An 18617-nucleotide genomic window follows, 5' to 3' on the forward strand; every position below is an offset into this window, starting at 1 on the left:
ACAATACTAAATGTTTAATTCAAACAGTAAAGGAAATAATTACATTTGTGAACATTCATAGCAGAATGACTTCAGCTTCATCTGCAGCACTAGTGAAGATATACTGTAAGATAAGAGTATAAAGTGCCATTTTTGAAAGATATATTTCAGATCTAGGGAGAATATAGATGTGCAAACTAGAAACTACTGGGAAATCACTCTAGAGATGTCTAGAACAGTTAGAATGATACAATCTGTGTTAACTATAATTGATAATAAAATGTTATTTTATTCTTCAAACAAGAATTTTAAATATTTAAAAAGCAGAAGTAAATATTTGATCTGAGTACAAAATAATTTACTTGAAGAAATATCTTTGTATTCTTTAGAACTTACAATGCATTTGGGATGAAGAGAGTACACTGCAACTACTGCTTCCTAGCATTGAAGACAAATAAAAATTCTATTCCTAACAAATCAAAAATCTGCCATATGAGACTAATGAGTTGGGAAATCTTTTTGTTTGTTTTTTAAGGCAACTCAAATGCAAACTGCATGTTAGGATAAAATACTGATACTGTCATGCAAATCCTTAACATAACTTTGCTTGCTTCTTTGCTACCTGCAAAATCCATCTTTCTTCATAGAACATACAAATTGTCACAAATTACATATATTCTGCACCTTCGAAGAGCATGGTATGATAGTAGGTCCTCTGCACTACGTATGCCTGGCGAGGTGCCCAAGACCCGCAACACAGGAGTAGAGGGCATGAGGAAGCTGCCCTCTTTCCACTTCCCTTACCCTTTGCCTGGTAAGATGTCGACCAGTCTTGGTGTTAAGAGCCAAGAGCCTATGGGCTGTCTCTTAAACATGCCCTTCAAGCGGTTGTTGGAGCAGTTGCAGATTGCCAAGACACCATGGCAGCTCTACACGGAAGGCTTTTTCAGTGAGGATTCATCAGCGGTAAAAATTACTGTGCATCAACAGGCCTAGCTCTCTGCATTCCTTAGCCTGCCAAATGAAGTACTGAAGTCTACTACTGCTGCACCATGACCAGAGATATCACTGTTAACAGCCAGTAAAAAAACTCTTCAATTTCTGTTCGTGAACGCACTGAAGAACAGAGTATTCTATGTCCCATTTCTTCTTTTTCATGCTAAAACTGTAAGCATTTATCTTGTATCAGAAAGAAAATGAAAAATGACCATGACCTTTACTTCATTCCAGGATGACAGAATTATTTTAGCATTATTGAGAAAAAAAAAACAGAAACATGTAACAAACATACAAACATATACATAGATATACACACATATTTAGAAATATATTCCATTTTAGAATTTTTTTCATATTCTATTTTAGAAATAAGCTAGAAACAATTCTTAACTAACACTCAAAATTCAGGATGGATGTCATATGGCATATTAAAAATAGTTTCCATTAGCCTTTCTATGAAAGGCATTTTAACGCCTGCGTTCTATTCCGCATGGACAAATGGCTGGCGGGTATACCAATTTGATATTGTAAACAAAAACACAATCTCTATTTTGCAAACAATATATTTGATATATCACCGTGTTACTACTACCAGAAGTAAAATAGAAGTATTTTCTATTTCTTCTAGCAATCTATACAATAGTAATAAAACACATACTGCAATGGAGAGCTGCTCTCCAAATTCATGAGCTGCAGTTTTCTTCATTAGTCTAACCAGCACTTGGTGTTAATCACAACACTGACACTGAAAGAGAACCACAGCAGAAAATCAATGCCCAACCCAAATAGCCATCCATTTTTAACATTTATTTTCCTATATAAAGTAGTACGATCTAGTCACCAAAACACTAAGCAAATGTTCATAATTAGTTCAGAGAACTGAGAATTAATTGGTGACAATATTGTGTGTATTTCATCTCTTCTACTCTAACTCTGAGAAGCCTCCATGGAGATATAAGAGAGAAAACAGAACCTCTGTCCGAACAAGGACAAAAAAAATCTGAAAAACATCAATACGTATAAAAGAGAAGAGAGAAAACAAAACAAACAAACAACAACAAAAAAGACAAGGTATAAGAATCTTGTTAGAGATCATGGCAACTTCCTGTTAGTGACAGACACTTCCTATTAAATGTCTTCAACATAAGAGCACAACTTCTACCCATCTTTCTCTCACTCTTCACCTACAAAAATGCTTCTAAGACTGAAACAAAAACATTTTTAAGTGCAGCCTAGGATTCTTCCTCTGTATACTGCATAACTGCACCCTAAAAGACACTGATTATTCCTCTCAATCCCCCTTCTAGTGCCCTTGCTCATTCCTCATGCTTGTCAAGATACCACTTTCCTATAATGCTTCCTGCCTATACACATTTATTAAGCTACACTTCCTATATGAAAGGAACTGAACGATGGCCTATACAGGCTTGACAGACATCATTCACAAGTATGGCATCTTATCAACATCTTTGATATTTAAATATTTACATATTTAGTGTAAAATTTTCAAACCTTACAGCACTTTGTAACTGCAAAGTCATCTCATTCGTCTAGTAGAACATTTTCCCCTCCACGTCAGAGCAGATGCTGCATTTCTTTAGGTAACAGTATACAATTTCTAAATTTATATATTCAATTTTTTTTTAAAGCGCCCTCCTCACTTGAACTCACAGGCATATATCCTTAGCAACACCTGTAACAAGACTGAAAATAAAAGCAAGCCCCAACACACAGCAATCCTACACTCCACAGATGATACATACTCATGGTAAACTGTTTGCCGAATCATAAATGTCAATTTTGTTGTACATAAATTTTGAGTGGAAAAAAAATAGTATAAAATTTCCTTTTGGCAATGGAAAAAAAAAAAAAAGTATCAACAATGCATTTAGGAAGAAAGAATAACTTTTATTCTTACCAGCGAAAAGAAAGAAGAAAAAACAGCTTGGCAAGATTCTGTTGTTGTTAAATCTACATGCCCCTGGTCACCCACAGGTGATGAGGAGTGAAGAGTCGCTTGGAAGTTTCCCACCCTGCATGTTTCCTGTGGTTCCAATAGGATAAAACAATAATATTTTGATCCTACCAAAGCATGATTTTACTTAACAGCTGTGAAAACGCATGTTAACAATAAACTTACTGTGAGTACTCAGTGTTTCCCTCACACAAAACATTTTCAGAACACAGACAGAGATGATAAATGAGAAGTTTTACAAAGTAGTATGATTCACATATCCTGGTAGGGCAAATATTTTGTCTGGACAGACTATAGACTAAAAACACAGCAAAAACAAAGAGTTTTCCAGTAAGTACAACCATATCTTATGGCCCATATGTATTTAACAAAAACTTGCTTCTTACCCACTCACCAAGATGGTATTAATGCCAAAATTCAGGCTGGTCATCCTTTTTGCTAGCTAAAGACCACATAAGCATGTGCAAACCAGCATTGCAAAGTAATACAAGATGATCTTAGGACAGTTTGGCGCCAAATATTTCGACACTTTTTGCTCTGTATTCTACAGTACTTCTACACTACTGGAGTAGAGTCTTCAGCCTTCAGTCTATTCACACTAGAATTAGAAAGAACTGGTTTGTTGTCACCAGTTCCCTCCCATTTCACCCACCAGCAGCCTGAGAAAACTTTACATTAGAATTTAAAGCACTTCGAGGAACATTTTTAGGAATGTTCTGCACCCTATAGATAACATGACTTACCTTGAGCACCTTTTAGGAGAACAAACTGGAACAGAATTTGAGCAGAAGTATTTTCAAGTCAAAAATAAAACTAGCCCAAAGCAATGGGATCAAGGAAATAGAATGAAATTCAATCAATACTTACTTGGTTTAAAATGAATAGAAATAAGTACATGCCAGTGATCATGCTTACAAGGGCAAAAGAAAGCAGATGGTCACATAATAGTGGAAATCATTTCATGCTGTCATCTTACTAAATTACTGCATGACCAACTTTGTTCCTCACACCTGCAAGAGTTTCAAACAATACCTGTAGCTTTCAAACCAAGAACAAAAAGAACAGGTCGACTTCAAAAAGGCAAATCAAAGTTAACACCATTGTTCGAAACATCCACAAGTTTCCACAAGTTTGACATTATTTGTTTGTGTTTCAGCTTTCAAAGGTTAACAGCTTACTTCATCCCCTTCTTCCCGAAGAACACAGCTGCCACGGTGATTTACAAGAGATAGGCACCAATACAAGAAGTGTAGTCATTTATAAAGGATATTACACACATTAAGAAAATAAAGAAGGCCTATGCACATAAATTTTGAAACATCGTGTTACTGTACCTTTCTGTTTCTTCTAATACCAGTACTTTGCCAGCTATTTACAAAATCCAACCTTTTATTACATGTATCATATTTTGTCCATGCAGTGCACCATTATTGTACCTGATCTCTAAGCATATTTATACCAAACCTAAAAAAATGGTACATTAGATAACTAAGACTAAAAAACATGAAAATACATGGGCTCAAATAAATATCTGTTTGTAATTGTTAGCAATGAGTGATTTCATTCAGTTCTGTGAGATTATTCTTTAAAAACTGCACTACAAGCAGGAAATATGACTCTATGGTTATTGTCCTAGCAACTCTGTATCACATATCCCCTTACTTCAGACTCCCTCCCCATAAACAAACTATGCTGCTAAGGTCTGACAATTCAAATGCATCACCAACAGTAAAAATTATAATTAAACTCCTCAATCCACATTTTGGAAATGTAGGAAACTGAAAAGCTTGGTTATTTTTAGTTAGAGCAGAATTGAAGAAAATGGAGCTGCATCCATCTCCTAGCAAGGAATTATGTGGACTATGAGCCAGTCATAAGGTAATATAACTTATTTCCAGTAAATATCAGTACATTATATTCTTATGAGTAAGAATGGTGCTTTCAGGAAGGTTTCCTACAGAAATAAGCCTCATGTGATCCCCTGCCTTTAACCCTAATAAATATTGGCCAGGGAATCCAATCTGAAAGCAGAAGTGTTCAAGACACCTTCTACACACAGTCACTTGCTCAGTAACAACACTGCTAGAAATACATAAGCCAAAATGTAAGAATGTGTAAAATGTGTCATTAGTTCTGTCACTTATGAAATACTTGGCCAAGTTATTTCTCTGAGCATAATGACTTCTAAAGTAGTGATAATGACGTCTAAAGACTTCTGTTTAAATATACCAAGGGTACCTCAAATTTAATATGCCCAGGAGCATCAACTCCTAGACAAACCATTTATTTTCCTTCACAGCAATATTCTTACTATAGATTTATCTACTACATGCATTCAGTCATACTTGCAGCTGCAGCAATTGCACATCCCAGCTTGATATGAACTAACCTTTTCATTGCTCTCATTGAAAGTATCATTTAAAAATTCCATTTTGTTTCTGTCTGCAAATTATTGAATAAATAGAGATTGGCTCCTCCTTTGTCATCTTGTTACTTATGAAGGGCTATTAATATTTTTCTTTATTTCAAATTTAGATCTTGTGAGGCATCTTGGGGTTTGACACTTATTTTTCACCTGGACTGGTTAAATCACAACATTTGGTGGGAGAAAAAAAAAAAAAAAAGTTTTTCTATCTATTTACATAAGTTTTTCTATCTATTTACATATATATCGCAATCATTAATCACCTTCAGAATATGCAGATAATAAGCATGTTAGAGAACACTGAGAACCGAAAGTGACCTCGCCAGTCTGAGCAAAAAGTTACAAGAAATGTTAGATATGACTACGGAAATACAGAATTAGAGAGTTAGGTCAGAATAGCTGTTTGCACACAAAAGTAAGTAAAAAATAATGGTTAAGATAGATCACTAAGTGACAGGAAATGTTGTGATATTGCAGAAAAACAATCACAGAATCAGAGCCATGTCTAAACACAAGAACTGCCTGCAAAACCAGCAAATAATAGTTTTGCTCTGAATGTTGGCAAGACTTAATGTGAATCACCACATCCATTCTGGTCACCACACTTCAAGGAGAACAGCAGTAGTAGGCCTACAACATATGAAAAAACACTCAAGTTTGACACTATGAAAACCCTTGTAGACGTCAGACAGAGAAGTACTGAAATAGACTGACAAAGCAGATTATGAAACTGCTGTCAGTGGAGGTTTTTAAAAATGAGTTAGACAAACATCCACCAAGAACTGCAAAGGCTACTGCTCTACATGCCATAGTGGGCAAGGACAGATTAGGTGATTCCTGGATGTTCCATTCAGCCTTCACTTCTACAGTTCTGAGTCTTAAGGAAGTCATTATTATAAATGGATGTCCCCCCTGCTTGTACAATAGCTTACACTCATCACCAAGGAATTTTATCCAACACTAACATCTAGTCACTCAGTATCATGAGATCCTTTTGCAGGCCTTCTCTGTTAGCTTTACATTAAGCTATCCCAAATGCTGTTTTTAACTGTTTCCTTCCCCCCCGCCCAGATCATTTATTGAGATCATAAAGATCTGAAAAAAATGAGCCCTGGTAGTCTATTTTACTAACCTGCCCTATGAAAATTTCTTGCTTCTGTCCTTTAACCTAATTTTAACTTCTACTTGAGACTCCTGCTGTTTAACCAGCAATAGCTTTACAAAGCCCTGAGCAGGACAGTTTGGTGGAAGTTAATACTGGCAATAAAATGCTGACACCTCTAACAAAGGCAAATACAAATTACACCTTCTTTATTTCCCAGCGTCCTACCTTTAGGGAACCCAAGCTTGGGAAAGGGAGCATCCCCAAGGTTGGTTCAGTAGGCCCTATGACAATACGGGTTCAATCTAAGTCAGGACTTTACATAGCTCTCATACAAATCCTACCTCCAGCTTTTCTACCTTAAGTATTACTCTTACTTAAGTAATGCAGGCATATTATCATGAAAAGAACAAATTATAAAAACTGTAAGATTTTAGAGGCCTAGCTCAAAAGTCTACCTCATGGTAATAAATAACAATTCTCAGTTTTGTCAGAATTAAGCACAGATGTAAGTCATTATCTCCCTTCTGTCTTCTATCAGGCAAATAACAAAAAGAGCTAAGATTATCAATGTTGATGTCTACAGACACCAGGCCAATAAAAACCTGGGTTCTTGAACAGTTATTAACAAAATCAGAAAAGTAGAAAATTTATAAATAGATACTTTTCAAGACCACTCTCAGGAAGAAAAGTGCCTCAGTGACTGTCTTGCCTCTCTTAGTAAGATGCTACACACTGTAAGTGTCAAAGTAGAACAAAATAATAAAATATCCTCGCAGAGGCTGTTTTTATTAAATACGCATGAGCTCATCTCACTTCACAATAAACACCATAAACTGAGTATTTGGAAAACACAGTACTGAAACAACAACCTTACAAAAGTATCACAACTTGGATCAACCCTGTTTATTCAGTGGCAAATCTAGTATCATTATTTATGCAGATTAATCAAACAGGAAACAGAATCTTTTGAAAGAAGAGTTCTGGACTCCACATTGCAAACATGTGGCTCTGTATGGTCTTGTTTTCCTTTCAGTTGACTGTAACTGAAAAAACAGGACACTTGCTTTGGCCCTCCTGCTGAATTATAATGCCAACACAGCTGCCATCACAGCTTTGACACTCCAGTCCCAGTAAAACCTACCGAGATGGTTTAAGGTGACATCTGTCAGCACCTCTAGTTCTTTTTGCTGCATCTCTGATGGAAACTATTAGCTCCTCGGAGCTGGAAAAAAAAGGGAACCCGTGTGCTGTTACTCAATTTCTTTAACACAAATCCAGGTATCTCAGCCTAAAGCCATGTTCACTGGCAGCTTGAGCTGAAGTATCAGCTCATTGGTGGAGCTACCAAGGAACAGGCATACACATCCAAAACTGCTGCGGGGGCAGCTGCCGCCAGCTAAAGGGTAAATCTGACCATTCCATGGTCGTTACCTTAAATCGTCCAAGAAAGTTGACCGGTATTTCTTGTGAAAACCTAAGTGCTTGTTTTAAGTAGACATAACACACCTACAAAGGAAACTCAGTTCTCAGCCGCACTTAGATCATTTAGAACAGGCAAGAGTTTCTCAATATATAAACCTTAAACTCTGACTTTTCATTAACACAGAAAAACTCCTCATTTTATTCTACACGTATGCCTAGCTAGCTTACTTGTTTGGGAAACACTTTGAAAACAAGCCATTCCACATCTCAGTTTGGTTTGTTTTTTGAAACCACACTGAAACTCACCAATCTTATGAGAAACACATGCTAACCATCTTCATACCTTGCAAAAGCAAGTAGCTCCTCAAAAGCCTAAAATAAGAATAAACCATTTACTGAAACATGAAATGAAACCCCAAGCCAAACCTCAGCCAGGGATCTTCCATTTGCTTCCTCATCTACAGCCCGGGCAGGACTGCACAGAAAGACAATCTATAGCTCAGACAGAGGCCCCAGGCTAAGCTACTTTGCAAAGTCAACTCCTGCCTAAAAACTCCCCAGCAGCGACCACGCAAAGTGTGGTATCAGGTCCCTCTGGAAGCACATGGTGTTCACCAAACACCAACAACCTCCTGAACTGCACTAAAGCCACCTCCAGGCCTTGGGAGTACTCCAGGTTTTTAAGGCAGGCAAGAATTACATCTCAAGGGCAAATCCAGATACATTTAACAGACATGATTAATTCAGTAACAGTCTTCGACGAATCAAATCAACATCTGCTACCGGGTTTACAGCATTAATAGAAGAGCTGTCCAGTGTCCATCATGCAGTAAACAGGGATCAGTGAAGAAGAAAATCCTCACAGATCCAAACGGTCCTACTTTCATAACAGCAATTCATAAGTTCAAAAAAAGAGACCAGTAATAAGAGACCAGAACCAATCTCTATTACAATATTGAAAAAGAAAAAGTAGTTTTTAAACGTGTATTTTAGGAAATAAAAGTATAAACAAATTTCCTTTATTTTTTTTTGTTTTAGAAGAATGCAAAATGTTTTGTGTAGTTTAAAAATAACACATACTAACAATATAGAATAGTAACAGTTTATTCATAGCACAAGCTTTGTAGAATACACATATATTTAGGGGAAAATAAATTAATTTTGAAGAAACAGCTGTCCAGAAACAAAACATGAGCCTTCTGTCATGTTTTATTTGTTTGCATTTTTATCCAATGCAGTCTGTTTAATAAAATAAAGTTTCGTAATTTGGTTTCTTTTTCAAAAGCACAGTGAACTCATTCAACATCATTTCCAGAATTCAAAAAGTTGTTTTTACACTCTGTTAATAAGAATATCCCAAAACATGCACTTACTCAAGACTTTGAGCACTTTGTTAGTAGTACAGTCAGCTTATGCTTATTACCATTTAGGAATTATATTTATCGCTTACAGTACAAAAGTTACAGAAAAGGACATGTGTCTAGATTTCTTGGTCCAAAGCACAAGCACATAAAGAACCTCATGTAAATAAAAAATGTGAAGATAAAGTTTAATGCGATGATCAAGCTGAACATTTTGTTTCAGGTCTGGTGCACTTATGAGAAGCTAAGAAGCAGCATCAGTGCAATGCTATTTACGTATGCAGTAACGGCTACTAGCTATAAATATTACAAAGGATGCTCTTACCCTGTAACTACTTTCAATTATTCACAATTTAAGCAATCTTCTCACAATATAAGCAATCTTCTCTTATATCTCAGTGCTTAATAATTGCCTCAGACTCAATAATTTTGGTGCAAAATTTTCCAAAATAGTTCGGCTGCTTAAAAAAAAAAAAAAAAAAAAAAAAAATTTGCCTGAACTAAAATTCTAGTAAACACTCTTTTAGACTTACAGCAATGATAAAACCTAGCCTTTTTCCTCTATAGGACAAATTGATACTCATTTTAACAACTAGATACCTGAAAAAATTATTTCAAATTACTCTGTGCTACAACGTACCCAAAGACCAGATAACACATACACTATCCAACAACATATACTCCATACTTGCCAAAGGTGGGAAGAATCTTTTTTTTTGTAGTGACAGCTACGGTGGGATAAGTAAAGTATAGCTAAGGACAGGAAGGAAAAGATGGGACTCTGCTCTCAATTATATCAACAACTGCTGGCATGCAGCCTAAATGAAGGAGGAAGTCATCTGATTCAAATGAAAAGGACAAAAGGCAGACTACAGAGAAAAAAAGACTGAGATGAAAAACAGGAGAAACCAGACTGATGGGACAAGAGGACTTCATACCAGAAAAAAAACACAGGATAGATAAAACTGGCTGAACAGAAATTTCGATTGAGAAGGACAGGAGGGAGGAAAGGAAAAAGAAAGAAAGAGAGACATTAAGGCAAGAGGTTCTTCCTGGATAAACACAAAAAAAAAACAAACTAGGAGAAGATGGAAAGAATTTTAAAATATAGGTCAAACAGAGCAAACATCAAGAGCAGCCCTTGGGTTGTGGTACACAGGCTCCCAAAGCGCCCGGCAGTGCCATACAACCCATTGCTGGCCTGAAGAGGATGCTGCCAGTTGATGACACTAAATGATCCTTGAACCAGAAATCACAGCATCTGGCAAAAGCAGCTCTTTGAAACCTGTTTTCTAAAGCACGCTTTTTCCAACAAAGAAATCCATGGCTCTAGAAAGAAGAGCTGCACTTCCTTGCATCAGCAAGGATCCATGCAATCTCACCCAGAATATTTCACCCTCCTTCTTTCAACACAAGTCTTCACCATTTAGGAGGAAGTTTCCAGTCCGTCTGAAGATCTACGCAAATGGCAGTTAGATGTCAGAAAATGGAATCCTGGGTTTTAAGTGTGTTTTAAAACTGTAGGAAATTACATCCAAACCACACTACAAAGACCAGATTACAAGGATCTGTCTTCCTCCCCTGCCCCCCAACAAAAACAAAGCAAATAAAAACCATAAAAAATGTAAATATTAAATCACAATGCATCTAGATAGATGGTCCAGTAACAGATAAACAATAACAAGTATGTTATTGGCTCAGTGAACAGGGATTTAGCTGCCAAATCCCAACCAACACTAACTGGATTTACCTTGACTTCAGAATATACTAGAGACACCAAAGGAACAATGTATTTCCAACAAATACATATAACTGGAATATGATTTCCAGAACACCAAACTGATGAGAGTCAATCACATCAGTAACACAAGTGTCCAGCAATAATAACTGTTATTATATAAACAATGAACCTGAAAAATCTTTTGCACCTCTTCTGCAGTAATATGAAAAAAAAACTGAATCAAAGGATGGTTTCCTAATTATCAATGTGTACTTACATGGTACAACTGATATTTATTAAGTTGGACACTGAATCTGTTTCATGCTTGAAAATGATGCCATAGTGACTGCATTTCCCATTTATGTTTTTACTTCATGAGCAGCAGTGGCCAGGGAGGTAGTTGTTATTTCAAATGGATGTCAGCAAACTACCACATCAATATAATTACTATAACCTCCCCAGTGTTATAAGATTATTATGTTTGTGATGCTGGAGGAGTTAAATGCGACTGTCATTGTTCCCCACGGAAAAACTCTTACACTTGCAGAAGGCTACTGCCTTCACATTATTCAGGTTTGTGTAACAAACGCCTGCCCATGAACACGCTGGATGAAGAGTGTCTTTTTGTTAGATAATCCACAAAGGTAATCTAGGAAATAAAAAAGAAACACTAGTTTCTTTACTGTAATTTAGTCTTAAAATATTCCCAAAGATATGAAATGTTGCTTTTCTCAATAGAATCTGTATACTCATATTTCAGGACAAATGAATATAGTTTAAACAACAATGAAATCATTGATGTCTCAGTTTAAATTGACAGGCTGAAAAACATATATATATTATCATGATTGCTATTCTTAAGTCGAGAAAAAGGGAGCAAAGAGTTCAAATCCGGGTTCCTCAGGGAGCTACACTAGCAGGCATTTGGGGGAAAGAAAAGTTATACTCTAACTATATTGATTTTAGATTCTTCTGAAATGATAGTGAATCAGATTCAGAACAACATTTCACCACTACTTATAAACATTTTACAACAGAATAAGTAGTTTAAGTACATTTAAGGAAGATATGCTAACAAGAAAATACTGATTCTTTTTTCTCTCCAAATAGCCATTCAAGATAGTTTCACTGCAGGAGGGAAACACATTCAATTAAAATGTTCTTTTCTCACTCTGTTTCAAAAAAGTGCCTTTGAAACTGCTTTATTCAAAAGGCTAAGGCAAGAAGGGGCAAGGTTTGTAGGAAGGAGGTAAATCTTACATTAGATAGTAACTGGTAGACTTGGAAAAGGTTTTGGGCATCTATGCTCTTACTCAATCACACCCAACCACAGCTATCTCTTACCAATACAAAATTATGTGTGTATCTCCATTCTGCCTCAGTTCTGAGAAGACACTTAATGCTTCATTAAATTACAGTTAGAAAAATCCTTTTGCCACAGAAGGAAGGATGCAGCTGTTTTTTTCCGTTAAGAATCGTACTTAGATGTGGCTTGCACTTGAATAAAGCCATCACACAGATAAAAAAGCCATGGAAGTAACAGCTTGATTCCCTTAATTTCTTATTTTTCCTGTTGCACAGATTATATACATTCAAGATAAGAGAGCATGCACTCCTTTTGCATGCATTAGCACAAATGAATGTCTATTAACATATGATAAATGTTAATACACAAAAAAACTTGTGATACTAAATGCCAATTACTCCTAAAAAAAAAAATCAGATAAGCAGACAACTGCATTTAGAAACTTCTGCCACTATAGCAGTAATCTCTCAACTAATTTCAAAATCTGGAGATACAGCGCTATATTACACAAGAGCTTCCCTAAAAATAAGGTATTAAAAATCAAAATGGAAACAACTACAACAGAGCCTACCCACACTATAGCAGCATTAATCAGTTATGACAGCAGTCAAATAAAACTGCTAAACTGTTGCAAGTCTTACACCTTCTGTCATTCACATCACAACGCCATGCAACAGGCAAGAACTAAGCAATCATTAGACTGTCTTGTTTCATAGAAGAAGCACAAAAGATCCTCCCCATCTTGCAGTTTTCACAGTGCTGAGTACCCAACAGCATCTTAAAGACATTACAGGAGAATAAGCAGATAACTAAATACTGGACTATTTTAATCTCCTCTGAAACCTTACCTTTCAGTTTCTGAGCTAAGAAAAATATGAAATATTGTAAATTCCAATATCAATTTTATGATCATTACTTATATGTTTATGTATATATGTATTTATATTTTTTTAAATATATTTTCCCATGCCCTTATGTGATCTTTGCAAACATCTGTGTTCTTCCTAAATCCCATCCACATTCCACTATACAAACATATTAGATGGGAATTTGTTGAGAAGCACATCAAATACATTTCAAAATCCATGCAAAAGGAAAACGGATATACAGTAAGGCCTTCTGGGACTTTTGTTTTGCTTTTTAACTCAAGAATGCCTACATTTTCTGGCAGCTTCACTTCCTTCAAAGAAACTTCTGTGTATGCCTTTTGTATCAAGTTATGTAACAGCTTTATACTGGCTAGTAGGTTGAAGAAAATAGTGGTTATCTACCTTTGTAAAGGTCAAACCGAACACAAAAAAAGCATGAGAAAGTAACTAAGTTCAGGATATAACTGAAATACTTTGTATTTGCACTCTTTTTTTTTTTTTTTAACAAAAAGGCTCAATGGGCAAAAATGATTTTTTAGATACATTTCTCCAACTTGCTCAAGACACTGAACACCAATGTCCAGTAGAAGTCACTGCCACTGCAGCTCTTAATAATGGCTCAAAATAAGCTTTTAAATACAAAATAGTAACTAGAATTATGGTATGCTGAAGTTTTATGGCAACACATACAAAATAAATTTTCAATAAATAGGAATACAGTCAACTATATGTGAAATGAATATAAAGCCGGGTGAATGAGATTTTCCTTTAAAACATAAAGGGCAGCTTTATCATGAGGACATAGCACGGCAATATATGGAGCTTTCTCAGTCTTGTGAATGTCACAAATCCTTCAGTCAAAACTCTTTATCTATAGCAGGACTACTCGTGTGCACAAATGCAAAAGTATGGATGTCCACTACTAGAGTCCAAAAGGCAAAGGCATTCATATGCAAAACTGTGTTATTCAACATTTCTCCTTAACTTGGTATATGTCTGAAAGCCTCTTGACACCGAAGTTGTCAACAGCAAAGTTTATGGGCTGCTCAGGTTGAATCTCTGTGTGTCCCCATCACAGCATCTTGCCAGGCACAAGTAAACTACCCATTAAACTAATGATTCTAAGGCACCTACGACTTCTCCCAGCTTACCTAAGAAACTAAGGCATCTACCTGACATCTTCCTGCTAAAGGGTTAGGGTCTAGAATCATTTAAGCTGATACAACCTCAGGTACAGTCATCTGTCCTCCTTTTGCAGCTTCTCCTCCACCCTTATCCCAGCACTCATCTGATACCTTGGTGTGCCAACTTAAAAGGTCAAAAATCAAAATATCCAACAAGCAGTCTTTCTGACAGCTCAGCATCCTGGACTGCACCATCAAAGGGCCCAACTGCAGTGCTAACACAACAAAAGGGAAGATTTAAGACAATGGGGCATCACTAAAACAGCAGTAATGACCACTTATATGGGCCTAGATTGACACAGAAATGAACTTGAGATAGAACGTCCTCAAAGGAGACTCTCTTCAATTCACCTCAGAACAATGTAATTGCTTCTCATCTCAAGACCAATCATTTTGCATCAGAAATTGTAATGTAACATTTTTTTTCCAAAATTAGGAAATCTAGAAATTACATAGGAGCATAAGCAGAAAAATTCAGATATTTATAGCAAATGTGTTTGAATTAAGTTAATCTATGAAAAAACATAATTTTGTGTTTGCCATACTGTTAATATTTCACATGAAACAAATCTATACAATCCATCCAATGTCAAAGCAGACAATGGCTGCTATACAAAAATACTAGAAGCAGCAGGTCTTTTTAGAAGAAGAGTAAATACTATAAACATCCTTTCTTATTAACCACAAGCACATATTATCCTGACTTACAGGTTGGGAAGGGGAGATTGTTGTTTGGTTGTTTACACAAAGATATACCACAGATTATACACAGAAAATAGTACAAAATGTGATCATAATGAAAAATAAATCAATCGTATTAAAACAAAATAAGACAAAGCCTTGCTGAGATTTGAAAAGTGAAGAACATACTAAAAAAAAAAAAAAAAAAAAAGCTTCATTGGTAATAAATTTGCAATTTTAGAAAGGTTTCTCCCAGCTTTTTCATGTAGAAAGAAGCATAATAATGCATCAAGAAAGCTGCGACTTTACAAGAAAAAGAAAGGTCAGCACAGAAAGGTCCCATGTACTATGGGACTGTATGTGGGGGTAAGGAATTTGGAAAACAATGCATGCCTAGTATTCTACAGAACACTGTTTTTTCCAAACATTTTTAAGTATGAAGCATTAATGTAGCAACAAGTAATTTAAATTATGAAGTCTAAATAGTTACTTTCTGGACATGATCTTTTCAAATTAAAGTTCTGATTCTGGAGTTATTTCTGGATCTACTCAGCTTCATATATATAAGTAATTTTTACCAAACTTTATGAGAAAACTTACATACAGAAAGTTAAACACAACTTCTATGTCTATATCTGTAGCACTTACAAACATAAATCTTTCCAATCTGATTTGTAATTTTATTTCACACAGTGGCTATGCCAGACTGATCATATCCTTTAAGAAAGCAGTCTACTTGTTTTATCTCCTCCTTAAAAGGACTTCTAGTTTGGGGGGGGGGGGGGAATTGGGGTTTTTTTGTTTTAGTTTTTGGGTTTTTTGCAGGGAAAGGATTCTTTGTTTTAATTTGGTCTCTCCATTATTTTGAGGGAAAGTGTTCTGAACAAAAGAAGAGCAGGGTGCATTCATCTTAAATATAAAGCACACATCATTTTTAACCATTTCACATATCTTATATGTGAATTATATCTTATATCTTCATATATATTATAGGTGATTATATCTTATAATTTCATCACGGCAATTAGGAAAAGACCATTTCAAAAAAAAAAAGGAAAAAAAAGAAAAAAAAATGTAATTAACCAAAAAAATCCACTGATTTAGTAACCTTAACAGATCTTTAGTAGAATCTTTATAAATCAGTGTATCTTTAAACACGTAGAGATCATATTTTTTCACCCAAAAAAGAACTGCTGATATTTTGTTACTTACACACTTTTACAGTGAATAAATACAAACTACAAGTAATTGCTACTCCAAAGCAAAGAGCTACTTAGAGTAACAAGTTTGAGGATTGTTTGTTTCAGTCATAGCCAAATAAATTAAGGTACATTTAGCTATTTAAAATATCGTTTATTGCCAAAATACATTTAAAGAATGGTTCACAGCACTCACTCAACACGTACATTTACCAGTCACTGCATTTCAAAATCAATTTGTGTGCTGATTTCAAGCTTCTTCAGCAACAAACCAAAAATTATGCGACAGAATCTATTTTCTCTTCATCCACAAAATAAGAGCAGATAACAGCATCTTCTTTTCATCTAAGCATCTGGATTCTCCAACAAGCACTGCAGCCTATCTTAAAGTCACAGGGGTGCCCAGGCGTTACACGAGCAGCTGGCACGTTTTCGAGAGGCAATACATTGACAGGCCCCTATCAAAAAGGCCCTGAAGCTCTGCTGCCTCCCCTTCAGACCCCTCAGCCCTCCCCGTGTTCGTGCTACTGTGTTTACGTGTCTCCGTTAACGGCAAAAGATGGGGTAGAAGCAGTTGGTGTCACGGCCTCTCGCGGAGAGCGCTCGGGCGGCCTCCCCTGCTGCCCCACTCGCCCACAGTGGGAGGCTCCGCTCGGACACTCGGGACCACGGGGGAGGAGAGGGAAGCGCTACGCAAGTTCCAGAGAGACATTTTAAGCTCCCCCCGCTTTCTAGAAAGAGCCCTGCCCGTTCTGCAGCGGTGGGGGCTGCCAGGTGGGCCGAGGCGCGGGCACGAGGCGAAGCCTCCCTCCCGGCCGCCCCTCGGCTTTCCCGCCGGCCCGCTCCGCCTCAGGAAAGGGCGCTTAACCCTTGCCTCACCCCGCGGGCTGCCGCTGCGCTCCGCGGGGCGCAGCCGCCCCAGGGACCCCCCAGCCGCCCCGCCGCCCGGGGCGCGCCAGTCTCCTCCTCCGGCGGCCCGCGCGCCGGCGGGGGGGCAGGGGCCGGGCAGGCCCGAGGGGAGGGGGAAGAGGCCAGGCGCGGCAGGGCAGCCCGCGCGCAGCCGCACCTACCTGTCTTCTCGTGGTCATAGCCCACCACAATGAAATAGTCGGCCAGCCTGGCCATGGCTGAGAGGAGGCCGCCTCGGGCCTCGCCACCCGTGCTGCGGCGGAGGCTGCGGCTCCCGGGCCGCTCAGCATCCTCCCCCCCGCTCCCGCTGCAGGAGAAGCAGCAGCACCTCAGCCATGTTGGAGGCGCGGGCGCTGTGCGCCTGCGCGCCGCTGCGCCGTGACCCGCCGGGCTGGGCGTGGGCAGCGGCTTCGCCGGCGGCGGCTGCGGCGGGAGCGCGGTGCCTGCCGCTCTCCCGGGGGCCGGTGGTGCAAACGCGACCGAGCTGCTCCACATGCTTCCCCGGTCTGAGCCCCCGCCCGGTCCTCCCTACCAGGGCCAGGCTGGCAGCGGCTTTGTCTGCATAAAGGCTGCGGGAAAGCCCTGCCGGTGGCTTCCTCTGGAATCCCCGCTCCACGGGCCGCGGATCTAGGCCTCTTGCTCCTGAAAACATGGCAGGCCAACCGGGGCACGCTCAGTTTGCTGTGGAAAACTCGCTACCTAAGCGACACTTTTTACTCGTTCCACGCCTGCCCTGCGGCACTGGGACTTTTCCTGTGCGAAGCAGGCAGGGAAGTGCATCGCCCCCGCTTCGCGTGTGCCAAAATAAAGCCTTGCAGCGAGTGCAAATCACCTCCGTGAGCTGAGTCTCGTGAACCGAGACTTGCATTTCCAGAATGTTTCCTGTTTACGTTTTGTCCGGGATGTGCGGGATATGCCACAGCAGGGGAAGTCGGCCTGCGCAGCTGGGAGAAAGGCAGCTCTAATGGCCCGGCGCTAACGTTCTAACGGCAGGGCGCTAACGGCCCTAATGGCAGGGCGCCAGCGTTCCAACGGCAGGGCGCTAACGGCTCTAACGGCAGGGCGCTAATGTTCCAAGGGCGCGGGGCTAACGGCTCTAACGGCAGGGCGCCAGCGTTCTAAGGACACGGAGTTAACGGTCTAACGGCGCGGCGCTCCCTCAGGCTGCCGCGTGGCCTGAGCCGCAGGCGAGTGTCAGGGAAGGGATTTCCCCGCCTCTGCTCCCAGCGCCCCGGCGCGAAGGGCGGCGGAGGAGGATCGGCTGCGGGCAGCGCTGCCCGAGGCTTCGTTCCGCGCCGCGCGGGGCTGCGCGGCTGCTCGCGGCTGCCGCTGTGGGCATCTCACACGGATCGCGGCGTTCGCGCCGGCGTTCCGGGGCCATCGGAGCCTGGGGGCGGCGGCGGCTGCCGGCGGGGCGACCCGCTGGGCCCGACGTGCTGGCTCGTGCGGTGCCCGCCCGGGCGCCCCGCCAGGCCGCGAGGAG

General features: G+C 39.3%; 1 protein-coding gene across 1 annotated transcript in view; it reads right to left on the reverse strand.

The window, feature by feature from the left end:
- Positions 1-17466, reverse strand: part of SBF2 (SET binding factor 2) — a 203834-nt gene extending 186368 nt beyond the window's left edge. The window contains exon 1 of the mRNA XM_088525845.1: positions 17296-17466. Within this exon, the coding sequence (XP_088381971.1) occupies positions 17296-17350 (55 nt within the window). The 5' untranslated portion in view covers positions 17351-17466. The remainder of the gene's footprint in view (positions 1-17295) is intronic.
- Between the last annotated feature and the right edge of the window lie 1151 nt (positions 17467-18617).

This window comes from Tinamus guttatus, unplaced genomic scaffold (genome assembly GCF_059628265.1).
Source record: "Tinamus guttatus ecotype Peru unplaced genomic scaffold, ASM5962826v1 Tinamus_guttatus_pri_ptg000240l, whole genome shotgun sequence".
NCBI classification, from domain to species: Eukaryota; Metazoa; Chordata; class Aves; order Tinamiformes; family Tinamidae; genus Tinamus; species Tinamus guttatus.